The 25879-nt window shown below is 33.5% G+C and overlaps 1 protein-coding gene across 3 annotated transcripts in view; it reads left to right on the plus strand.

Annotated features, from left to right (window-relative positions):
- The window catches only part of CNOT2 (CCR4-NOT transcription complex subunit 2), a 130707-nt gene extending 105592 nt beyond the window's left edge, over positions 1-25115 (plus strand). For all 3 annotated transcript variants that reach the window (XM_027071259.2, XM_027071258.2, XM_053226492.1), the window contains 12 exons: positions 1125-1272; positions 2009-2191; positions 4510-4589; positions 7452-7577; positions 9389-9513; positions 10476-10596; positions 10688-10844; positions 13370-13431; positions 13521-13570; positions 15476-15576; positions 17428-17572; positions 23965-25115. In XM_027071259.2, the coding sequence (XP_026927060.1) occupies positions 1125-1272; positions 2009-2191; positions 4510-4589; positions 7452-7577; positions 9389-9513; positions 10476-10596; positions 10688-10844; positions 13370-13431; positions 13521-13570; positions 15476-15576; positions 17428-17572; positions 23965-24051 (1385 nt within the window). In that variant the 3' untranslated portion in view covers positions 24052-25115. The remainder of the gene's footprint in view (positions 1-1124; positions 1273-2008; positions 2192-4509; positions 4590-7451; positions 7578-9388; positions 9514-10475; positions 10597-10687; positions 10845-13369; positions 13432-13520; positions 13571-15475; positions 15577-17427; positions 17573-23964) is intronic.
- The last annotated feature ends 764 nt before the right edge of the window (positions 25116-25879 follow it).

Here is a 25879-nt window from a genome sequence, read left to right on the forward strand (position 1 = left end):
GTCCTTGAAATTCTGGCTCCTGAAGTTAGACCAAAAAGGGAAGAAAAGAGTCACTTTAAATCCCTAGCACTAAAGCAATCTGTGTATTCATTAGCTCTCTCCATCTTATCACTTTTATTTAACTTCCAGTTCAGAGTAAGTTTAGTTGACTGACAGGCAATTTCACAGCTGACTAGAAATAGAAAGCACCAAAAAGTGTGGGTCAGGAAGATGGAAGCATTCATAGGCAGATGTGATAACTGGTGACAGCAGGACATCCTTAATCTGAATGGGGAAAGGGCAGAGAATCTAAACACCTGGAATATCAGATATCCCTGATAACTTCTGAATCATTAAGAAATTAATAATTTATATTTCACATTAACAGAAGTTAGGAAATCTGTCAGACATTTCTGAAATAAGTTTATCCCAGTTAATTTTTTCTGTTTTGTAGCTGAATGCTAAAACTTCAGTAGTCTGTAAAATGTACCTGTTGGAATACATGCATCCTTGCATCTGGCCCCAGAAGTACCAGATAATTATATACAGGGTCATTGTACTTTGGAAACTTTTAAATGTTTTAAATTCTTGTCTCTTATATCAGCTTGAGTTTTTTTTTTTAACAGTTGCTGACATTTTATGTTAGATTTGTAAAAATTGTAATGTTGAGAAGTATGTATGTATAAATAGTAGAGATTTCTTAAATGTGTTTTAAAAGGCTCATATAAAAATTAAAGCTACATCAGCAAGGTGGGGTTAAATGTCTGTGTTCCTCAGTTTTGATTTAAAACATAAAAACATAAAACTGCAAATTTCTTAAAGCCATATTTGTACAAAATGTTTTTATTGAGACATAAGTCATCTAATTTGTTAAACCCTTTGGCAGACGTAGTCTATTGTAAAATAGAAATATGAAAGATACAAATATGAAGGCGATATCCATTCATAATATTAAATTTCAGACTAGAACCTTTTTGTTAAAATCAGATTCCATTTGGAGTGAATTGAATATATCCATTTAAAACTTGCATATTCTATTACATGTTAGGTCATTTAAAAATGTTTTAAATTGCCAACTCCAGAAGATGGATAACAATTTCATTCCTGATGGCAATGAATTTCCTTCTTCTGAATTTTTTTAATAGGTGCACTAGGCCTTCCAATGAGGGGGATGAGCAACAATACCCCTCAGTTAAATCGCAGCTTATCACAAGGCACTCAGTTACCGAGCCACGTCACGCCAACAACAGGGGTACCAACAATGTCACTTCACACGCCTCCATCTCCAAGCAGGTATTTATTGATGGACCAGAATATTTCTCAAAATGTATCTTTGTAGAGTAAGCAACTTTCTAGTTTTTAATAAGATAACTAATTATTTGATTTTTCTGGTTCAGTGCCTTTCACTGAGGAAAAGAAAGTTAATAATACCCTATGCTCCTTTTATTTCATTGCAAATTGATAAGTATAGTGTAAGATGTTCTTATCCTGCATCTAGCATACTGGTTGTCAGCTGGGTGGGTATCAAGGGTTAATCACCACCTGGGGACCTTTATCAGAAGCCAGCTCTCTTCCTCAAAAGAGGATGTGTAATTTAAAATCATTCCTCAGATAATTCTGATTATTGCTCCCTCAACACACATTCATTGTTCTAGTGAGTAAAACAAAACAAGATTACATAGATAATGCATATTAGCATGAAGAAGATAGAATGGCATACATTTCGAATGAACTTATTTTAAATATATGTGTGAAATACATTTGTATTATTTTATATCATAGTCACAGCAATAATTTTCTCCTCTTAAATATCACGTTACATTAGTTCTGCCGTAATTTACCCAATTTCTTGTTGGTTTTACTTTTCTTTTCAAAGAGCTAGAATGACCAGACAAAATAAGTAATGAAAATTAGCAGTGTAATTTGAAAGTGTATTTGAGGTTCTGGGGTCAGGCTGATTGATTATTTACAGAGAATTTTAATGAGTGATTGTAGAGAGCTTATTTAGTATAATGGACTTCTTTTTCAGGGGTATTTTGCCTATGAATCCTAGGAATATGATGAACCACTCCCAGGTTGGTCAGGGCATTGGAATTCCTAGCAGGACAAATAGCATGAGCAGTTCAGGGTTAGGTAGCCCCAACAGAAGCTCGCCAAGCATAATATGTATGCCAAAGCAGCAGCCTTCTCGACAGCCTTTTACTGTGAACAGGTAAGATGTTTATTGATAATGTGTATAATTGTCTTTCTGGGTGTTTTCAGATTTGCCTTTTCGTATTCAACATTCTGTTTCTTGAGTCTTGGCTTCTGTCTCATAAGTATGTTTCATCGTATTTTTATGACCAAAGATTCTCTTTCTGTTACACATTACAACTTTAATCCTCCCCAAACTAAAGGCATGTTCTTTTGAAAATCAGTTTGATTGTAGAAAGCACATTAAAGCTTTTTGTTGTTGTTAGAAAAGAATTGTTCTTAAGTTGCCACCAGGCAAATTTTTATTGATAGGTCCTTCCTCTGTTAAATGAGGCTGGCCACTTAATGTGGTAAGAGTTCCAGACTTATGAATAGTACCAGGGATATGTTTGACTATTACTGCCTTGCTTCACTTATGCTTTGGTTCAGTACCTTTTCAACTAAAACTCAGTTTGGTGGTTTGGAGACTTAGTAACCAGAGACTTTTTAAGACTACATCTACAATATTTGAAAATAGTGTCATGTCCTGGGGTTTAAAACAAGATGAGCTGTGTGCTTTATACACCTTTTTGTACTGTCCATTTGCATGTTTACTATGCAGATAATAATGACATTATGAAGACCAGTTGTCCATCTTGTTAAGATTTTTAAGCTGTTCAGATAATTTATATGAGAGTGATGACTACAGTACAAGGCTTTGTATCTTGCAAAAATAGCATTTAAGTCTGCCATTTTTTTAAAAAAATGGGGAACTGTGGGAGGAAAAAGGATCTTGACCTATTTGCTATCATCTTACCCATTTAATTCACTTTATCTGTTACTTGTAAAATCTGGATTCAAATAGGTTATTAACACATTTCCTGTTTGATCTTCATCCCAAAAACTCCAGTTCTTTTATTTAGATTTATGAGTATTTCTCTTAATAATTTTACTGCTTTTACTTTTTTAAAAAAATTATTATCATAAAGGGTTATCAAAATTCTTATCTCCTTGATAGCTTCCTAATCATACACTTCTTGGGCTTTATCACATCTTTTCTTACAGTATTGTTCATTAAATGTATGTTTATATTTTTGCCTTTCCATATTTTTTCACATTTTAATTGTTTTTTAAAAATACATTGCTTATAAATTGTCAATGAAACATGGGTTTCTAAAACCCTGCTTACTAGTTTTGGTAAATTGTATTTGTTACAGAATGTTTTCATCCGTTAGTACTTATTCAATGTGTGAAGGTACCTAGGTCACCAACATTGCTCACTTGCTATGAAACAAGTATTTTTAATGGCTTTCCTTCTCTTCTCTAGAGTATTGTTTGATCAGCTCCAGATTTTGTGAAAACACTGTTTGGCCATAGTTAGTTTTACAGATTTAAGTGAAAAAACAAAAACAAAAAACCCTGTCATCTTCAAACACTTTAACCCTACTCATAACACTGATACACTCTTTTATCAGATTATTTGATGGTAAAGATGCCTACTTTCATTGTAGAATTTGCATTAACAGCTCTTTTTGACATTCTTAATTACTTCTGGCCTTGCCTTAAGTTCAGACTTGTTTTTGTTTTCTCATGTTTAGGCTTGTGCAAAAAAGGGAGGCGTTTGTAACTATTTACCACGTACCAATTGTGCACTGCTTTAGAATGGAGGGCACTATGGAGCGATTTGGTTTTTCTTTTAAGTAGCTGAAAGATAAACTATATTTAGATAAGAATGATGTGTTTTAGAGCACTAAATTCAGTTAAAGAAAAACATCGCTTAATTCAGGTAAACTAAACCTTTATTGAGTGCCTGTTGTGTATCCTCCTGAAGACTAAAGGCAGAGGATGCAAAGATGACTATGACACAGACCCTGTCTCTGAGGAGTTTATATTCTAGTTGGGAAAGACTGTGTTGTATGAAAGAAGATCTTTTATGGAAAGCAGTAATGGCACACTTTACCAGTAGTGGAAGGAGAACAAGTATTCAGGAACAATAGTTTTACACTAAACTACATGTTTTTGAGATCAGTTACTTCTACCAGTGCATCCAGTAAGTTGGTTCTCCAAGCACATCAAATAGTGCCCTTAATCTCTGTTTTCCTCCAGACTTATGTGTACATTCTTTGCTTTTTGTTTTTTAATTCATCTGTTTAAGACATTATGGTTCTCAGTTATTCATGGAGGGACTTCAGGAACATTTTCAAATAAAGGTTAAACTCAGAAAAATGAAAGTAGTGTTTGTTTTTAAACATATTGTTGTTTTATATGAGGAGGTCAAAAGTGTACACTTCTGTTTTTCTTCATCTGGAAGTTAGTGTTCTCTTACTGTATATCTAAAATTATTTTCTATGTACCCAGTATGTCTGGATTTGGAATGAACAGGAATCAGGCATTTGGAATGAATAACTCCTTATCAAGTAACATTTTTAATGGAACAGGTAAGCTTATTCTGGAGGTAGTACCCTATAAAAAATATGGTAGATCTTTGAAATATGAAGCAATTCAACATACTGGTCTTAAAATATTACTAGATTTTTGTGTTAAACTGGTAGAATTTAATTTAGTGAGAATTTGACAGGAATAGGGTTTAATTCAAGTGAATAGTTGAGAGATACTTAAATATATTTTTTCACTTGATGTGGTAATAGCATAGTGTTATAACTTCAGAATTATTTCCTTAATACCTAGAGAAAGCCCCTGAACATTACCCTAGTCTGTATTTATGCTCCAGAATTTTTTTTGCTTCAAGAGCGTTTCCTATCCTCAGTCCTGTCACTACAGTCTAATTTAGGTTGAGTGTTACAGCATTCTGGTTATAGGGACCCAGATTGAAGAAACCTTTAAAATTTTATTGGAGCACTTAACAACTTTTTCTTAATAATTTTAATAATACTAATTTTGGCATTTAACCCTTGGATTTTTTATCCAGTTTTATATGTAAAGTTCAGAATTTAATTACAGAGAAATCTGATTTTGAATTCCTGCAGTCCATTGGTTTCTTTCTTTTATCAACTGCTTCAGAGAGAAGAGAACAGGAGGCTTAATTGCTATTCTGCTTCAGATTTCACCCTCTTCCATCCTTGCCTCCAGACCCTTTCCAGAGAAAAGAAATAAAGGACGTTGTTACGGTCATAGGAGCAAAAATGAATTGATCATTCAGAGAGAAATATATGTGAAGGAAGTGGAAGGGAAAGAATGATCAGTGAAATGAAGCATATGTGGAAGCATCAGACAAGATTTAGTAATGAAATGTCATTTGTGACTATGAGCTTTTAATTTTATGTGGTATTATATGTGTAGCAGCGTAGATTGATCAAATTAGACTTTAAAATTCCAAATTGTAGCATTTAAAACTTATAGTTTTATGTTCAAGGTGTTAAAAATGATATGAAGTACCATATTCCCACTGTTTCTGAAATGTTCCAATTTTTTCATATTTTATTATCTCTGAAATCAGACTATGTATCATAGTTTAATTGGCAAGTTATTTTTTTTTCCTAAATGGACCATAAAGTAACAGTGTGTCTGACAATGCCATCTTATATTCTGAATTACGCTTTTCCACACTTCCATAAATTTTAAATTTTTAAAATTCAGTTTTAACTAAACTTTAACTATTTTTAGGAAAATTGTCTCCAAGTCTTTACCTAAAAATTCAAATTTGGGGGTTTATTAAGTATTTTTTAGGTTAAAATTCTCAGATAGCATGGCAATTTTAAATTCCATCTTAGAGGACCTGAAGATGTGTATTGAAAGTTAATACATATTCAAAGTTTTTGGTTAATTTATAACTATGTAACTAACTATAATAGAATAATTCAAGAAAGATAACTTTTGTAGATTGAAACACTATAAATTTGTCCTGTTGGTCTTTTTATGTAGTAGTATCTTTTTTAAATTAAAAATTAATAAATTGCTGTTTGTTTAGAAACAGATATGATTTTATCATTTACTCTTCATAATTTTAAATTATAACCTGAGTTGGATTGTTATGAGAGTGTGTTGTTTTTCTGTCAACAAAGTAATCTTGAGGTAATTAGTTTCTGAGATTTTTCTAATTATGAAACTTGGAGAAAAATTCAAAATTAACTGAAAGGCCACATAAATTAAAAATGCTATAAAACATGAAAACATCAGATGAAACAAAGTTTTTAAAAAAACCCTATAGTTCAGGCTAAAACTAAGGTAGAAAATTAACTTCTTCAAAAGTTAAGCATATAAAATTGTAAGAATAATAGAATAATAAAAGTTGAGAAGAAATTAAGGGGATGATTAAAATTGGCAACATAGAGGGGCCCCTACCTGGCTCAGTTAGTAGAGCATGCAAGTCTTGATCTTGGGGTTATGAGTTTGAGCCCCATGTTGGGTGTAGAGATTACTTAAAAATAAAATCTTTAAAAAATAGGCAAAGTAGAAATATTAGGTTAAATTTCAGGCTGATCTTTTTCATTTAAAATGAACAAAAATTAATTTTATTCATTTAACATATTTATTGAGCGCCTACTGTGCAATAGGTAATATAATCTTCTGGGCTTTGCATCATATTCCCATGCTTCCCAAACTCTTGCCAGACAGGGGAACCCTATTTATATTGTGTCTACCCCACCTGGCTATACTCCCCAACTGCAGAAACAGACACACACACACTTGCACACACATACATGTGTATGGGACAAGTAGATCACAGGACAGAAGTCCTTAGAGTTTCTGCTCCCACTGCCTGTGTTTCAGATATGATTCTGGTCATTTGCAAGAGGCACTGTCATTATCACACCTGTGTGTAACTAAAGCTCCAAGCATCCAGATACTACCTCTGCTTTTGGATATAATGAAAAGAACAGTTACATCACAACGGTCTCTCTCTTGTTAGCTAACAAGAGAGCTATAACTTTAGAGTACCCTCCTTCACAGGGGAAATAATGTACCACATTAACTCCTTATTGTCTATCTTAAGTCTCTAGGATTTGGGGTTTTTATTATGCTAGCTACATATTGTTTGCTGAATTATTCATGAAATTCTTTTGCATGAAATAAGTCCACAAGTGTTTAATGTACACTTATACATACTTAGTACAGTGCTGTGTCTTTAGGAAGAAGGTACTGTCATTTCAAATTATACGATGGTTGGTGTTTAATAATCCCTTTAAAATGTTTGTACAGAATGCCTGGCTGGCTCAGTCAGTAGAGTATGTGGCTCTTGATCTCTGGGTTGTGAGTGCAAGCCCCATATTGGGCCGAGAGCCTATTTAAAATAAAATAAAATGTTTGTAGAACCAATAATGTTCTTTCTCATTATTTAGATGGAAGCGAAAATGTGACAGGATTGGACCTTTCAGATTTTCCAGCGTTAGCAGACCGAAACAGAAGAGAAGGAAGTGGTAACCCAACTCCATTAATAAACCCCTTGGCTGGAAGAGCTCCTTATGGTAATTAAGCTTTCTAATAATGGGTAATGGAAACTTTTCCATTGTGCACACACACACAGGCATACACATTTGTGTACATAAGCATGTTCATGTCTGTACACACACACACACACACACACACACACACACACACACAATATGTTTTCTAATCAGAGTAGCATAATTTCGTCAAAGCTGATATATGCAAAGTGCATTTTCCTTCCAGAATACCATGATAGCAAAGTTAGATGGGAAACAGTTTGTACAGAAACCCAAAAGGAAATGTTCATTGGTATTCAGAGGTTTTCTTCTGGCATTTCTGCCTTAAGTGTAACATAATGATTAAGGTGCCTTTTCTCTTCTTAATTCATCACACATTTTTGAAGAATACATTCCTACATTCCTGGTGATTAGTAATGACTGACCTTACATGGAATATTTTTCCTAAGCCAGTTTCTCAACCTCCACACTACTGACATTTGGGTCAGACAATTCTTTGTAAATGGGGGGTGGTGGGGGGCTGTTCTGTGCATTAGAGAATGTTATAGCAACATCCCTGGCCTCTGCCAACTTGATGCCAATAGTACCTCTCCCCACCATCGTTTTGACAACCATAGGTGTCTCTAGACATTGACACATGTCCCATGGGAGAAACAATTGCCTTCTGTTGAAAACTGCTCATAGGGTCATGGATAGTTCATGTAGACTCTTGGTCACAATTAAAGCCTTTCTTACTGTCTCTAATAATTAAGAGATTTGGCTAAGTGAAAAGGAAGGGCATGAAATGTGTGCAATAACAACTTAGACGTGAAAATTATGTAACAACAATGTAGCCATATTCTCTTTACCCATTGCACATAGTTGTTTCCTTTTGGGAGAATCTGATAGAGATCAGTAGCAGAAACAATGAACTTAGAAGCATCAGTTCATAACTTTTTTAAGATAATGGTTTCTCCCATTTTCATCCAAGAAGGATTTCTGTGCCTTTCAGAATATGAATATAAATAACAGTGTGTGGAGAAGGGAGAGTATATATTGTTAGTATTCTAAAGTTTCCAAATTAGTCTTCCAAAAATAACAAAAAAAATGATCTGCCCTGGAAGTTGAGTACCTAGCTACTTGATTCTCAGTTCAGACTCTAATGTTTTTAACCTTTCCTCATAGGTCCATTTTTTCATCCCTTTAATCATTCCCGTTGCTCTCCTTGGACCAACTCTAGTTTCTCCATATCGTTCTTGAATTGTGGAGCCCCAAACTGGATATTGTTCTCCAATAAGGGCCTGACTAATGCCAAGTATAGTGGGAGGATTACTTCCCAGTTCTTGCATGTTTTACATCTATTACATGGAGTCCAAGAAAATCTGAAATAATATGGAGTTGTTTTATAATTGATTGCAATTTGCTCACTCTGTAAGTCACTTTCAAGTAGAATACTGACATGTTCTTTTAAAATTTATTTTGTTCATTTGTATTTGACAATTAACTGGTGTTTATAATAGCTAGTCAAATATTTAAGTCAAGCTTTAAACCAAAAATTTTAATAACTATTACCAATATCAAATTGTTTTTAAGCATCTATATATGACATTAGATTTAGAATTATAGGATTACCACTTACTTCCCTTGTATTATTTTGTATATTGAGTTATTAATCAGTATATAAAAATATAGTTCTTCATTATCCTGAATACTAATTTTTTGAAGTGTGCTTTCATAGTGTAATAAAAAATCCTTTTGGTATGTTAGTATGAGGAAACTTTAGTTTTTTTATAATCTGTAGTAAAATAGCATAAATATGAATTAGAATTTTCTGGATTATTTTCATTACATAGTGGGAATGGTAACAAAACCAGCAAATGAGCAATCCCAGGACTTCTCAATACACAATGAAGATTTTCCAGCATTACCTGGTTCCAGCTATAAAGATCCAACGTCAAGTAATGATGACAGTAAATCTGTAAGTAACTGAGAATTATGTGTGTGAGTAATGTAGTTTTTTCCCTTCAGACTTCTCTTGTATTAACAGTTTTATAGACTATATTAAGGACTTACTAAGTACTGTTACAAAATTGTTTATCTTGAATATCTGTAATAATCTAACTTCTGAAGAATGTGGAAAACCTTTATAACTTAGAAGATAGCCTATTTTTTTCCTATTTCGTATAGGTTTGCAAATTTCTGTTGAACTTCTCAGAGTTAATTTAGACTTTTATTGTAGTCCCTGTCAGCTGGATCCCATGAAGTTTGATATTATAGCCTTCTAAGGAGCTGTGTTTTTCTTGAGTAAGTTTTCTCCTTGAAGAATCTTTATACACATTTTTATTCCTGTGTTGATTCAGCCAACTCAGCTTCCTCTTTCTGACTTAACGAATGTGTTTTATTTCTTCCACATTTCACTGAAAATAGCTTTTTTTTTTTTTTTTTTTGTGATGGGAGTTTGTATGTATTGTTAAAATAGTTGATAAAGAAGATTACTGGGTAAGAATTAAATATGAATTTTAAAAGTTTATATATTCTAACTTATCCTGGAGGTTTTTATGGTGATATCATAGGCAATGTACTGTAATATTTCTCTTCTAAATTAAAGTGTTGAAGAGTGAAACTTGAAGTATATCCCAAAGCATATAGTTCTGAGATAAAGATTATTTTTCTGTGACTGAAGATCTGAGATATATAAGAATATCTTTCATATATTTTTGTCCTTTAAATACCCAAATGTGTAAAATACAGGATTTATTTGTAAACCATGGGACAGTTACAGTTGTGGAAACAAAAAGTTTCATGTAGAACTTGAAAAACAGGTAATAATATACTACCAATTTAAATATAATAAAGAATGAATAGAAAGGTAACTAATATGTGTACTCAATTTTTGCACTTAACAAATTTTAATGTCACATTTAATTTTTTCCATGTTAGAATTTGAATACATCTGGCAAGACAACTTCAAGTACGGATGGACCCAAATTCCCTGGAGATAAAAGTTCAACAACGCAAAATAATAACCAGCAGAAAAAAGGGATCCAGGTGTTACCTGATGGTGGGACTCTATAAAATATGTCAAAGATATTATAGAATTCGTTTCTTTACTTTTTCCTTAAAGATACAATTACTATGTTCTTCTTATCCAGGTCGGGTTACTAACATTCCTCAAGGGATGGTGACGGACCAATTTGGAATGATTGGCCTGTTAACATTTATCAGGGCAGCAGAGACAGACCCAGGAATGGTACATCTTGCATTAGGAAGTGACTTAACAACATTAGGCCTCAATCTGAACTCTCCTGAGTAAGTTTTTTTCTTTTCTTCCACATTTGTGTATAATACTTCCTTGTGGATTTCCAGTTTTTAATTTCATGTGATCACAGTGTATTACCTGCAGCCACTCGTTGCTGTTCTCTCCTGACTGTTTGGGTCATTCCCTCTCATGTTAGCTCCTGGATCACTGTCATTTGACAGTATCATTCCCTTATAATTTGGCAGTTTCAAAATACACATATTTGATCCTTCCCGAATCCTGAGATCTTGGCTCCTTGAGTTTCTCACCTCCAAAAGTCTTACCCTCCACCATATCTCAGCTACTTACAAAGTTATCCCTTTGACCTTGGCATTATCAGTAACTTCAGTTTCCCTGTAATTTTAAGTCTCTGCTCCCATGCCACTTCCGGTTTTCCGTCTTTCTCCCTCTAGCACCGACTCCAATAATCATTTGACTCCTTGGGATCTTCAGTCTATTGATTCTTCTACCTTTTACTGTTCTTCAACATCCTTCTCTTCGCCTGAGAAGATTTCACTTTCTTCTTACCCAGTTAAATTCTTTAGTCTTTCGTAATGGCTTTTTACATACACGCTTGACTACTTTGCCCCTCTCTTACTTTGTCATGATTTCATGGCAAAAACTACAACCCTGGTTATACTTCAGTTATTCCATTCTTGATCTGTGCTATTGAACTGGTTAAAGAAAAGCACACAACTTCACTGCCTAGTCCTCACTTCTAGGAACCTCAAAAGCGGGCTCATAATTCTGCCACCCATAATTGTAAGTGGCGTGCCTGGTCCCTTCATTCTTTTGCTCTCCTATGCAACTATTCCACACTCGTTTCTCCTAACATCTGATTACCTTTTTCCCAGTCCTTACTCTCAGATGGAGACCTTGCTTTTTTTTTTTTCTTTCCTGAGTTTTTATTTAAATTCCAGTTAGTTAACTTACAGTGTAATACTAGTTTCGGGTGTAGTAGTAAGACCTTGCTTTTTTAATTTCTACTTTCCTAAGAAAGCTGGAAGTAATCAGAAGAGAATGTCCGCATAGTCCTACCACCAGATCTAACTATCTGCTACCATCTGCACCCACCTTATTCTTGTCTTTCACCCTGCTGATCCATGCTTTCTACTTAAAGTCTCTCTTGAAAACTCAAGGACATAGCTCTAACAATTTTTGCACATTGTTGGATCATTTCCGTCAGCATACAAGTAATGCTATTACTTCCTCTATGTTGATAAAGTACATTCTTTTTGTCTAATCTCTTCCATGAATTACTGCCTTTATTTCTTTATTCTTACTTTGTGAAGAGCAAAACTCTTTTAAAAAGCCATTTTTTATCTTCCATTTGTCTTCTCCCATTCTCTGTTAAACCCATTTCAGTTAGGATTTTGCTCCCTCACCCCTTCACTAAATCTGCTCTCATTGAGGTCATCAAATTCAGTGGTCTCTTGTAGAAACTTGACCTGTCAGCAACGTTTGACATAATGGATTCATTGCTTTTAACTGCCAGCACCCTGGTTTGAATCACCATCCTTTCTTTCCTAGATTATACCATCAGACAGTCCCCAGGTATCCCTGATGCTCTGTGTGCCCCTCACAATCTCTTCTTTATGTAGCAGCCAGGACAATCCTTTCTGAATAAGTTAATCCTTTGCTCAGTGCCCGGTAAAGGTCTGTGGTTTCCTTATGATTAAAAACCTAAAATCTTTACAGGCCTACTCATCTCCACAGGCATGATCTGTCTCTCTCCTGCCACCACCTCAACAGCTTCTCCCTTTGTTCACTCTGTTCCAGTTTCATTGACCTTCACTGGCTTGGCTGTACCTCAGACATGTCAGTCATATGCCCACCTTAGTTTTGCTAAGTTGCTTAATTTGCTCTAGCAGTTCCCTCAGACTAGAATAGTCTTCTGCCAGGTCATGAATATGGCTGACCCCCCTCACATCTTTCGAATTTTTGTTCAAATCCTATCCTATCTTCTAAATGGAACCTAAGCTGGCTGCCTAATTTAATGCAACTGATACCCCTCCTTACCCCTCCACCAACACGGAATATTATTTATTATGCACCTCCTCCTAATCCACCATCCTAACCAGAAAGTAAATTTTACGTTGTCAGTTATCTTTGTTTTGTTCGCTGACGTATCTCAAGCACCTGCAACAGTGTCAGGCATGTAATAGGCACTTAGTAAATATTTGGTGAATTTGAACTTTTGCTTTTAATAATTACTGATTTTTTCTGGCCATGTAAATGGGAAAGTAATTTTACTGGGGGCATGGTATTAATGAATTTAAAGCATTCTGAGTTGAAGTTACGTATATATGTGAATATATAACTTGTAACTTAATATAGACACTGAGTATATATACAGCTGTTTAACCGTGTTTCATTTTTCTGCTGTGTAAGTTGTAGTAAACACATGAAACGAAATTAGAAGTAAAGATACTCATTTTACTTTTGAAGTCATTTTTTTTGATTTCCTGAATAAAATTAGAAATTCTTTGATTCTACTTTGGATTTCAGAGTGGTTTTTTTTTTCCCTCTTATTCAGAAATCTTTACCCCAAATTTGCATCACCCTGGGCATCTTCACCTTGTCGACCTCAAGACATAGGTAGGAGAATCTGTTTGTGTTCAGACCTTTTAAAAATATTTTTTAAACTGAGAATCAGTTAATAAGGCTTTTTTCATTTTATTATCCAGACTTCCATGTTCCATCTGAGTACTTAACGAACATTCACATTAGGGATAAGGTGAGTGTAGTTTATTATTCTCCTCAGTCAGCATGAATGTATCTATTTTCCAGGCACTGTTTTTCAGTTTAGACAGCATAAAGTCTTTTGAAATAATTAGTAGTGGTCTCAGGGGTATGCTTTCATGTTGCCAATTCAATTATAACAGTTTTATTTCTATTTTAATGTTTTGATGAGAATCCTGGGTTATATTTAAAGAATATGTTTTAAAAACAAAACAGTGGTAGGTTTGGTCAAATATTTCTCAGAGTTCTTAATAACAGGTTATAACCCTGGTTGATGAGAATCAACTATTTTGGAAAATTTGATGAATTTCTTTCTGATATTCTCATTTTATGCCCTTGTATCAATAAGAAATACATTTTTACAAATATTACAGTGTTTTCAGTGGAACGGTGTGTACATTTAAAAGCCATGGCATTGGCTTTAAAATTTTTTTTAATTACCTAAAATTCTAGCTATAAAACAACTATTAACAGATTGAAGTTTTAACTTTTTTTTTTTTAATCAAAAAAAGAAAATGGTAGATACTCTTGTTGAGGGGAAAGAACTAAAATGTTCATTTCTGTTAGAAATTGTATCCCTAGATTTTGGCGTTGAGGAAAGATACGATTTATTAAAACTTACGTGTTACACATATGTATATAAATATGTATTGCATTATATATTTATACATAAATATAAAATATTATATATATGTGTGTGTGTGCGCGCACACACACACACACACACACACACACAGGTGTTCTGTGTCTGTACCATGCAATTGCATGGTCAAATGGATGTTGATTTTGTGGACAGGCAAGTAAAGAGATATTTCTCAATATGTCTCAATACTTGAATAGATGGAAGACAAGAAGTATGGGATAGAGCTTATTTTTTCTGTTTGTGGATCGTGTGATTTTTCTGCTACATCTATCATAGGGCTTTTTTGCTCCAATTACCTAAGGGTTCCAAAGCCTTTTCTTACGGCAATTTAAGAAATACTGATTTGAGAGAACTTGTCACATTAAAAACTGCTGCTTGAATGGGGATAATATGGAGAGAAAAATTATATTCTAAGAATGTATAACAGTTAAATAAACATTTAGATGCAGGATTAGGTGAAGAGAGAAAAGTTTTTTCATTTTGGTGAGAATAAAGGCTTTTCCTAACACAAGAGTTGGAGTCTATTAAACTCAGTGTTTTATTAGAGTTTGGTTGGCAGTTAATGTTTCTGCTTTATGGAGGGACATGTGAAGCAATCATCTTTTAGTCATCCATTTAAACAAAATAAAGAGCTATCACTTTATGATTTTTGTATTTACCATATGTGATTTGGTAAAAATACATAACCAATTTGTGAATCACTGTCAGATACAGACTGAGCTAACATTTCTTACAGGTTTCCTATGTATCAGGTCCTCTTTAAGGTGCATTCGTATACAGGCACTTTATCAATTTTTACTTACATTCTTAGTAACCTTGTAGGTCTCATTTCTCCATTTTATGTGGAAGTTCAGAGACCTTAAATAACTTGGACATGGGTCATATTAGTAAATAGTGGAACCAGGACTTGAATATAACTCCTGCATCTCTGAGCATCATGTTCCACTATTGTTACTGTGTGGGGTATTAATAAACCCTCGTGTAAAACAGCATTTGGTCTTGCTGAGAAGTTTTTATGTAGGTTTTTATTTTATTATTATATAAACAGATGTACCAGAAATAGTTGTTAAATGACTCTAGTTATTTAAATGATAAAACTCCCCCTTAGGGTTATAACTACCTATGAAATCACGTAATAACAGTTATCTACTACAGAGAAGAGGGTTTGTTTATCTTGTTATTTTTACTATCGTGATAGCAATGTTAGGGTTTTCAAACTTATTTTACACTTCAGAATAATTGATTTCTCTTTTCCAGCTGGCTGCAATAAAACTTGGCCGATACGGAGAAGACCTTCTCTTCTATCTCTATTACATGAATGGAGGAGACGTATTACAACTTTTAGCTGCAGTAGAGCTGTATGTTCAAAGTATTTTCAAACACTTTTGTATTATAGTGGATCTTGTTTATTCTGAAAACTTTTTTTTTTTAATGATGGCTATAGTCTGTCTTTTGTTTTTAAAGCAGAAATATTTCCATCAAGAAGTAATTTGTTTTTACATTTAGTAAAATAAAGTTAATTTAGATTGAAAGTTTATATTGCTATGGTTTCATAGTCATTGTATACATAAAAGGAATTATTTCAGATTTAAATAATCCTAAATTTGTAAGAAGACAGGATTGACTTCATTCATGAATTTGGTGAATCTGATTTTTATAAATATGTGAAGTATAAGATCTGGTCGCTTCCTAACTGTGGCTCATCTTCTTATGGAACCACATAAGACAATGAATTGAATGACAATTGAATTTCATTTGACAATGAATTTCATCATTTATCTGTTGAGTATTATATGGGCAAGGCACTGTGCATATTTCTTGTGTGTTCTGAAGTATTGATAAAGTCCACATTCATTATCAGAAGCTTGTTGGCCAACTTAAATAAATTAATGTTAAGTAGTTGGCCCATTGGATACATCTTTTTTCCTGAGCATTTCTGTTTTTGCCTGATGCTCTAAGAATAAAAATTTTGTGTCATTTCTCATATGTCCAATTGGTAACATTTTGTTACCAATGGACTATTATAATAATCATGTTTACTTGAGTGAATTGTTAGTTAAAATTCATGATGTTGTGGGGCACCTGGCTGGCTCAGTCGATGGAGCAAGTGACTCTTGATCTCAGGGTCCTGAGTTCAAGCCCCATGTTGGGGATAGAGATTACAAAAAGAAAATCAGGATGCTGTGATTGAGAGACCTAATTTTTTACAGATTTAAATATTTTATAATATTCCTAATAACATTTCTATAAATGACCTTGGATCAGATACTTAAAATGTAAAATTCACTGTGTTGATAATAAATTGTTTTTTTATTTTTCTATTGAGAATTTGTTTTCTCCCATGTTTTCCCCTCATTTTTTGTAACATAGAAATTGTTACCTGTTACCTTTTAATTTATTCATAAGTAAATAAATTCATTTAGTCATTCATATATCCATTACTGGCAGTTCTGTCTCATATCTCTTTTATGTTGAAAAATTACCTCACTGTATTAGTAGGAAGGTATTTGTTTATATGGAGGTTTGTTCTACCAGAGATGTTTTTTGTGGCTCATTTACCTCCTTTGGATGTTACTTCCCCAGTTTACAAGTGATATAAATCCTCATTGATTCTTGCATGAATTCTAGTGGATATCCTTTTGGCTTTTGAGAATTTAGGATCAATGAAATTTAAATAAAAAATAAAAGTAATACATTCATGAAGAGTTTTTTGAATGGATATTCTGTTTCCAACATAGTTACAAAATTATGTGAATTTGGATAGTTAAATAGACTGTATTTAGTTCCTTACAAAATAATACAGTAGTTGGGATTTTTGTTTGTTTTAATGGATGTCTCAAGTTCTGTTGAATGTTAAGAAGAACAAGAAAGGAGTGAAGTTCCTGGAACACAATGTATCTTTATTTGGTCTAAGTTTTTATCACATTGCTCATAGAGCTTTTAAGATCTCATTTTGTTTGCATGAAAAAATTTCTTTAGTTAAATAAAGATGTGTATGTTAATTAAAGAGTGTGTTTTCTGGACAAATTAAAATTATTTTCCTATATTTCACTAGGGTTGTATTTAATAACAAAGTCAGGATAAAGAAGCATCTATATTTATGTATTTTAGGTGAAACTATTTTCTGAGTAAAATTTTACAAAATGTAGAAAATGTTTGATGTGAGCCACAGGAAAGAATTAATTGTCTTTTTCTCTTAAAAATTGAAGTTTTAACCGTGATTGGAGATACCACAAAGAAGAACGAGTATGGATTACCAGGGCACCAGGCATGGAGCCAACAATGAAAACCAATACATATGAGAGGGGAACATATTACTTCTTTGACTGTCTTAACTGGAGGAAAGTAGCTAAGGTATATTTTTTTCCATGTGTAAATGTATAAATCTAGATTTTAAAAAGAAGTATCCTCTTTTATCTGTTTATATGTACCAAGACATCCATTCCAATAATGTGCTACATGCTTGCTAAATAAGTCTTTGTCATCTTCACCTTCTTGGCTTGATTTAAACTAGGCAAGTGTCTGGAAACAACTCCTTTCACCCATAGTTAGGAAAAGGATTGCTTTACAATTTTGTAATTTTTCACAAGCCGTGATAACATTTGAGATATTTTTGTGTCTACTCAGTTGTAAAATAAAGATAACCCTCTTGCAGTCCCAGTCATGTATTCTTATATTATTATTACTTTGAGCAGGTAGATTTTCCTAAAACTGGTATATAAACAGATAATAGGCTTTTTAAAACACTTACACTCATTGCAGGAAAGATGCTTGAGTTTTTATTTACAAATGATATAAAGAAAGAAAATTGTAAGCATTAACCATGATTGTTCCTATGACTAGTGTGCTGAGTGTTGGAGGGAAGAAGTGGAAAAAGTTGGTTGTTTTGGTTTGCAACTTTTCCTCTCAAAAACACCTTTCTGACTGTTCCATGTGCAAAATTTTCATCAGTGTCATAGCATATTTCACATGTATGGAGTATCTCATGTATGTACTTAGTCTACCTAGTAGAGAATATAACTGACATTATCTGATTTCATAACTCCAGGATTTCTTGAATGCCTTTTCCACTGATTCATAGGATTAAAAACTAACTCTTTAGTTTTGTTTTTTCTCAATAAATTTAAAGAGAAGAAAAGTATTTCTTGACAGTTCATTGGAGGATTCTTTAGTTGTTGGTTTGGGCTTTTTTTTCTTTTGAGTCAGCCTCACTAAATTGATAAGAAGGTAAGACATTTTAAGAAGACAGTGTAAAATGCTTACCAGATATTTATCACAAGAGTTTTACTTCGCAAGATTTCATACAAATCTTGACAAAAGAAACAAGATGAGCTCAACTTAAAACACCAAACAAGACACACATATGAGAGGTTAAATCTTTTTTTATTATTATTAATTTTGGGTGTTTGTCAGTGAGTTATTACTTCTCAGACCAAGTCCATATATCACCATACACTGTATTCAAGTTATTTTAACAGTTCTAATTGATATGCATATCTTGATTCAAAAGGAAGATCCGTGACCTAACCTTTTTAAGTAGCAATAATGACCTTCATTACAAAATACAAGAGACGTTGTATATGTTACTTGTTAAGAAGTACAGTATAGTAGAAAGCTAGATCCTTTGTATCATAGATTTGAATTTGACTCCTATTTCTGCTAGTTATGCTTTGACCATATACAAGTTTCTTTTCCATGCCTGATTCCTTATCTTTTAAATTGAAATCATATTTGCTTCTAGAGTGTCATGAAGATTAAATGAGATTACGCGCGCGCACACACACACGCGCACACACACACACACTAAGGACAATGCTTGGCGTATATTGGACATGAGATATATGGGACTACCTGTGGTAGTTTGTTACAGTTTTTATCATCATTGTTCTTACAGCTTATTACTATTCTTCCAAAGATGGAAAAATAGTAACTGTTGTTAGGTCAGGTAAGTGATTCTCAAACTTTAGCTTGCATCACAATTACTTGGCAGCCTTATTAACAAGTTGCTGAGCCAATACCTCCATTGTTTCTGATTTAATAAGTCTGTAGATGGGACCTGATGATTTGCATTTCTTACGAGTTCCCAGGTGATGCCCATGATTTTGCTGGTCTTTGTCTGAAGCTGTACTTTGAGAACTTCTCTGTCAGTTGATTCTACAGGAGAGAGAAATGTATCTTTACAGGGGGGAAAGATTCCATTAGTAAATACCTGAAGTTTTCTCTATTCCATTTGAAGCTTTTTGTTCAGTACCATTATTCCAGACAAATACACAAAAAGGAATGGATGTTTGCAGTAGATAGATATGTCATTTTACTTAAATTTTAGTTCAGTATATATGACAGATCAACTTATGTGTAAAAGTTCAGCTTGCAGAACTAAGCACTTTCCACAAAATTAGTCAGAAGCAACTTAAACATTAACAGGCCTCTTTTATTTTCCCATAAAACAATTAATTCCCCAGTCAGGTAAATGCCATTTTAAAGAAAGTGTGTGTGTGTGTGTGTGTGTGTGTGTGTGTGTGTGTGTGTGTGTGAGAGAGAGAGAGAGAGAGAGAGAGAGAGAGAGAGAGAGAGACGTGTGTAGTGTGCCTATATAAAATAACAATTTTACCCAGCTTTATCTGACTTCTACAGTTGAGCTTTAGTCTTAACCTTTACCTTTAAAAATTTTAGCTCTGAAGTTGGAAAATAAAATTTGAGAAGTATCATTAAACTTCCTTTAAAAAATCTCTCTTGAGGTGATTGCTGGCCACTGGCATGGACACTTTTCAACAAAACTATTTCCATAGTGATGAAAGCAAGCAGAAATACTGGTTTCTACTAAGTATTAATACATAGCTCACTTCTTCTGTCATATTAAAATACAGAATCATGAACTTAAAACAGTTTTAAGTTGTATTCACAGAATAAACTTTTCACAATGGCTTTTGGTTTTTTGTTTTAAAGAAGCTTTCAATGTTTTCTCAGAAAATGTTTAGGAATTAAGACATTTAGTTCCATTTATGAGAGTTTATCAACCACAGAAAATCTCTTAAAATGCCATATCCCAAGTTAACCTCAAAGTCCCCACCTATAAACGTGGGTATGGTTTACTACTCACAGGTAAAGAACATGCATTATTAAACAACTTCAACTCGTTAAGAAACCTGCAGTATGAATTAGTATTATAAGTGATAGCTTGATGTTACCATATTTTGAAAAGTATTGATAGGTCTTGTATGCAGTTCGTTCTCTTTTTGCAAATCATATTTCCAGGGAATTGAAGAATTGTAAGAATTGAAAGAATTGATGATTTAAATCAGAAGTATTTCTTACCCCTAAAAATTCTGTGACTCTGAGTTCTAGGATCCAACCCATTATTTATTTAAAGTATTTGTTGTATGTCAATAATGTTACATACAAATTTTTGATACTGTGTATATTCTCCCCTTTTAAGTGATCTTGACAGCAGGCTATGTGGTCTGTCCTATGTAATTTAACTAGAATTATTTAGTATCTCACTAATTTAAAAATAGTGGTCATTCAGATAGTATATATAATCTTAATGAGTAGAATTTTTTAAATAATTTCATCCACTGAATCTTTAGGTGATAGAGGCTGCTCCATTATTAACACCTTTCTCAAACTAAAGATTTAAAAATTGAAGGGGTGCCTCGGTGGCTCAGTCGGTTGGGCATCCAACTTTGGCTCAGGTCATGATCTCTTGTTTCGTGAGTTCGAGCCCCACATTGGGCTCTGTGCTGACAGCTCAGAGCCTGGAGCCTGCCTCAGATTCTGTGTCTCCCTCTCTCTGCCCCTCACCCACTTGTGCTCTGTCTCTCTCAAAAATGAATAAACATTAAAAAAAATTTTTTTTAATTGAGGGATTCTTTCAGCCTGACTTCACCTTGTGAGTCCAACACTGAATAGGATTCTAATGCTTAGAATTTATCATACCATAGCCTGATATAACATGTGATTTTTTTTTTCATTAACTTCACTGGTACACATTAGTATTAGTATATCATCTTTATATTTTAATCGGAAATACATACTTTTCCTTCAAAGTAGTAAAGATTATTTCTAATATGTGTACTTAAGATAGTTGGCAACTTCCTAAATTTAAGTAGAGGATTTATCTTAGTTAAGACAAGCTGACATTTTTGAGAATTTGAGAAAACATTCCTGCAGTGTATGTTTCTCTATGTAATTCGATCAGTGATGACATTAATGCGTTTGTAATAATTTCATTTGATGGTCTGAATCCAGTGCATATATTTCCATTCTACTTTACAATAACCTTTTGAGAATATGTAGCCTGATTTTATTAATAGAAAAACTCAGATTTAACTAAGTTGTTTTAAAGTATCTAGATAAGTCTGTCTAGCTTTTTAAATCATTAAACTAATTTAAACATCTTCTTTTCGTTTAAGGCAAATACATAGTTCTAATAATACATAATCTTTGAATATGTCAAAAATTAAGTGTTTGATTCCTAAAACAAATGAAAAAAAAACTTGTGTTTTCATATCAGCCATTCATTACACACCTGCCAGGGGCATCCTAGGCGGTAGGTGGTGGTGTGCACAACAGCCCTGTCCCTGCTGGTTAGACACCCACGTGGGTATGTGTTGTGTGTGTACATGGAGCAACAGTATGAAAGAGATGTTACCAACAATTAAAGTTGGGGAACAAAGAGACACCAGTATATATTGTAAGACTTCTGTATTTTCGGAAGAATAAAAATACATAGAAGACCAAAACAAAGATTAAAAAAAAAAAAAGGCAAAATTTGACCTGTTTAATTTCTGAATCTCTGCTATATGAGTTTTTAAATTCCATTAAAGTGTTTATGCTCCCTGAGTTTAAACTGACCTTTTAATACATAGGGTGGAAAATAGGTACATTGGTGGAAGTTATAGTTTAAATTCTAATAATACTTTGTAGTTCACCAGTGTACAATGACAAGGACAGGACGATTGAACGAGGTTTAACTTCTGTAACTTTATGATTTGTTACAGTTACAAATAGACTTTTTACCCTGCAACTACGTGTATTTTGGAACTAAATTGCCGATTTTAATTTCTAAAGAGTGATACAAGAAGAAGACATTTTCTTCACTAATTTGGTATTCTTCTTAAGCCAGGCAGTAAATTTGTTTTTAAAACATCGGGAGAGGGAGAGAGAGAGAGAGAGGGAGGGAGGGAGAGGTGCTTACACATCAGGGGGCTGTGGTGATTGCAATGGTGGCTCTGAAGTTTGCTAGTTTTAATGATAAGCAGGCAGCCTGTGTGTCTTAGTTACTCTGTCAGGCCCTATTTATAGGTTTACCATAAACCTACGTATTTATTACAGGTCACCTATTATTTATAGGTGAACCATTTTAGTTTAAAGTCATTGCAGGGTCCCTTCTTTATAAACTTCTGTCAGTAGGCTGAATGTTTTCAACATTTCTGCACGGGGGGTGTAATGAAGTAAATCTATTTGGATCTTGGGCTAAAACTATTAAAAATAATGTGTTAACACCAGAAAGTCATGGTCTGGATTCGAATCCTAGATCTGCCACTTCCTATGTGATTTGGTCAGGTTGCTTGTGAGCCTCATTTCTTCAGGGTGCAAAGTGAAGATAATGATATTTATAGAGTTATCAGAAAGATTACAGTAAACTTAGCTGTGTCTCTGGTTTGGGCACATACTAAGCTTTCAATTGTTAATTTAATATTCTTAAATTGTAAATACATGGTTTGGTATCTTAGAGTTTAATCATTATGGTCTAGGTTTTCAATTTAATAATGGAAACATCCATTTTAGAATCCATTTGAAACAAGATAGGTATGGTAAAATATGTTAACCCATAGTGCTAACTTTACTCGCTGGCTTTCTTTAATACATAAGATATATTAAGGTTCATAATTTTTAAAATGGGATTGATTTAGTTTGTGCTATAATTGAACTCAAATTATAGAATTAGTACTTTTAGAACCTCTTGCTTTTTGGATTTGCAAAGGTATGTTTTGTTTTTTTTAATATACACAATTATTTTCTGCATCTCTCTTAATCTTAGGAAGTGTCATGGAATTACTTCATCATTCTTAAATTTTAAAATTCATGAAGTTAATGTATTTTGAAAGTTTAATTAAAATGAGCTATATAGTTTGTCTTGAGATGTGCCTACATCAAAATCGTGGTATAGTTTTCAATGGCACCTACATCTTATCAGTGCTTTGGGTTTGAAATGGGAAGTCTGGAGATGTGCAGGTTACAAGTTCATTGTTTTCCCCAGATTTTAATGAGGTTAGAATAACTTTATGTTTGTTTTTTTTTTCCTAAAGTTTAATAATTACAAATTGGAAAATCATTTCTTTTCTCAAGGAAAAACAAATTTTTCAGTTTTATACTTCATTGAAGGTTGGCTTTATTTTAAATATCCCGTAATTTTCAGTGCTTTTTATTGGCCACACAGTAATTGCTGCTCAAGCTTTTATTTTTCAACAAAAAAATGCTTGGAGTTTCAGTGGTTATAAAATAGATGTTCATGAGTAGTCTTTCACACAGAAAGGCTGTATTTTTGTACTTATCAGATAGAAACTACAGCACATTACTTTTTCTTCAAGCTCTATTTTACTCAGTAGGAAAAAGAGTTGGCACATCTGTGTCTGTGTTCATTCTCATACATGTAGGTATTTTATCTAGTAAAATATATTTTGACAAAAATCTGAGATCAGAGGGAGAGGAAATCATCTAAATTCTTGAATTTGGTTTTATAGGAGTTTCATCTGGAATACGACAAATTAGAAGAGCGGCCTCACCTGCCATCCACCTTCAACTACAACCCTGCTCAGCAAGCCTTCTAAACAAAGACTTCCCTTTTCTTGGGGTATGGCTGTCTCAGCACAATACTCGACATAACTGCAGAACTGATGTGGCTCAGGCACCCTGGTTTTAATTCCTTGAGGATCTGGCAATTGGCTTATGCAAAGGGTCACCATTTGAGGTCCTGCCTTACTAATTATGTGCTGCCCAACAACTAAATTTATACTTTGTTTTTCTCTAGTTTGAGCAGGGTCTGAATTTTTTTCATTTATTTTCTTTTTTGCCAGCAGACAGACTTGAGTCTATAAAGACAAGCAAGTACACTGACAGAAGTTTACCATTTAGTTTCTAAAATGTAAAAAAAAAAAAAAAAACCCACAAAAGACTCCACAAAATTAGACCACAAAATTTGCATTGTTCATTGTAGCACTATTGGTAATAAAATAACAAATGTTTGTGCATTTTTATGTGAAGATCCTTCTCGTATTTCATTTGGAAAGATGAGCAAGGTCTGCTTCCTTCATTTTACTTCCCCTTCTGTTTTTGAAAGGCAGTTTCGCCAAGCTTAACGCAAGAATATCTGACTGTTTAGAAGAAAGATATTGCCACAATCTCTGGATGGTTTCCAGGGTTGTGTTATTACTGAGCTTCATCTTTCCAGAATGAGCAAAACACTGTCCAGTCTTTGTTACGATTTTGTAATAAATGTGTACATTTTTTTTAAATTTTTGGACATCACATGAATAAAGGTATGTATGTACGAATGTGTATATATTATATATATGACATCTATTTTGGAAAATGTTTGCCCTGCTGTACCTCATTTTTAGGAGGTGTGCATGGATGCAATATATGAAAATGGGACATTCTGGAACTGCTGGTCAGGGGACTTTGTCGCCCTGTGCACTAAAGGGCCAGATTTTCAGCAGCCAAGGACATCCATACCCAAGTGAATGTGATGGGACTTAACGAAGTGAACTGAGACAATTCACTCTGGCTGTTTGAACAGCAGCGTTTCATAGGAAGAGAAAAAAAGATCAATCTTGTATTTTCTGACCACATAAAGGCTTCTTCTCTTTGTAATAAAGTAGAAAAGCTCTCCTCACTGCAGTGTTGACTTTGATTTGAAATTGTGAAATTATTTCTTCAACATGAAAAATAGACCCCCTGCCCCCAAAACCCTCAAGTTTTACAAATATCTAACTGAATGGCGTGACTAAACAATTTAAAATGTAGTCTTTTTTTCAGCTTTTGACAAGTAATGTGATGGCACCATATACCATTTTACTTGTAGCTTAAAAATGCAGATGTATTTGTAGTTATTAACCAAGTTCAAAACAGAAACTATTTTTTAAAAGCGTTAATGGCTGCATTAGAGATAAAGTTTCCTGAACACTTGTGGGACCAGGCAAAATACTTTTGGGAGAAATTTAGGAGAAATGTCTTGATAGACCTTTGAGATTTACCTTTAAGAAGTAATATGCAAATTAAGGTAAGCCAAAAGGGAGTGAGGTAGACTTTACCTTCAGTTTGGATATTTCACATTTGCAAATTGATGGATTCTTTTCCATCTAAAGACAAATACTGTTTTTAAAAATGTCTGAAGACTGCAGCTACAGACACTAGAGATAGTAAAAAAGGCAGTGAATTTTGATTCTCTAAATTTTCATTTTTAACCTATTTTTCTATGAAGAGTGAAAGTTTATTGTCATTTACCAAATCATGTTTGAAAATGAAACATTTATGACATTGCTGTGTTTGTGTATCAGGAATATAAAATGACTTAAGATTTACCTTTTTCTATGTATTTTGAGATATGGAGAAACTGACGTAAAAATACCAGGATTTTTTAATCTTTCAGATTTAAAC

The sequence above is a fragment of the Acinonyx jubatus genome, chromosome B4, assembly GCF_027475565.1.
Source record: "Acinonyx jubatus isolate Ajub_Pintada_27869175 chromosome B4, VMU_Ajub_asm_v1.0, whole genome shotgun sequence".
Taxonomy (NCBI): domain Eukaryota; kingdom Metazoa; phylum Chordata; class Mammalia; order Carnivora; family Felidae; genus Acinonyx; species Acinonyx jubatus.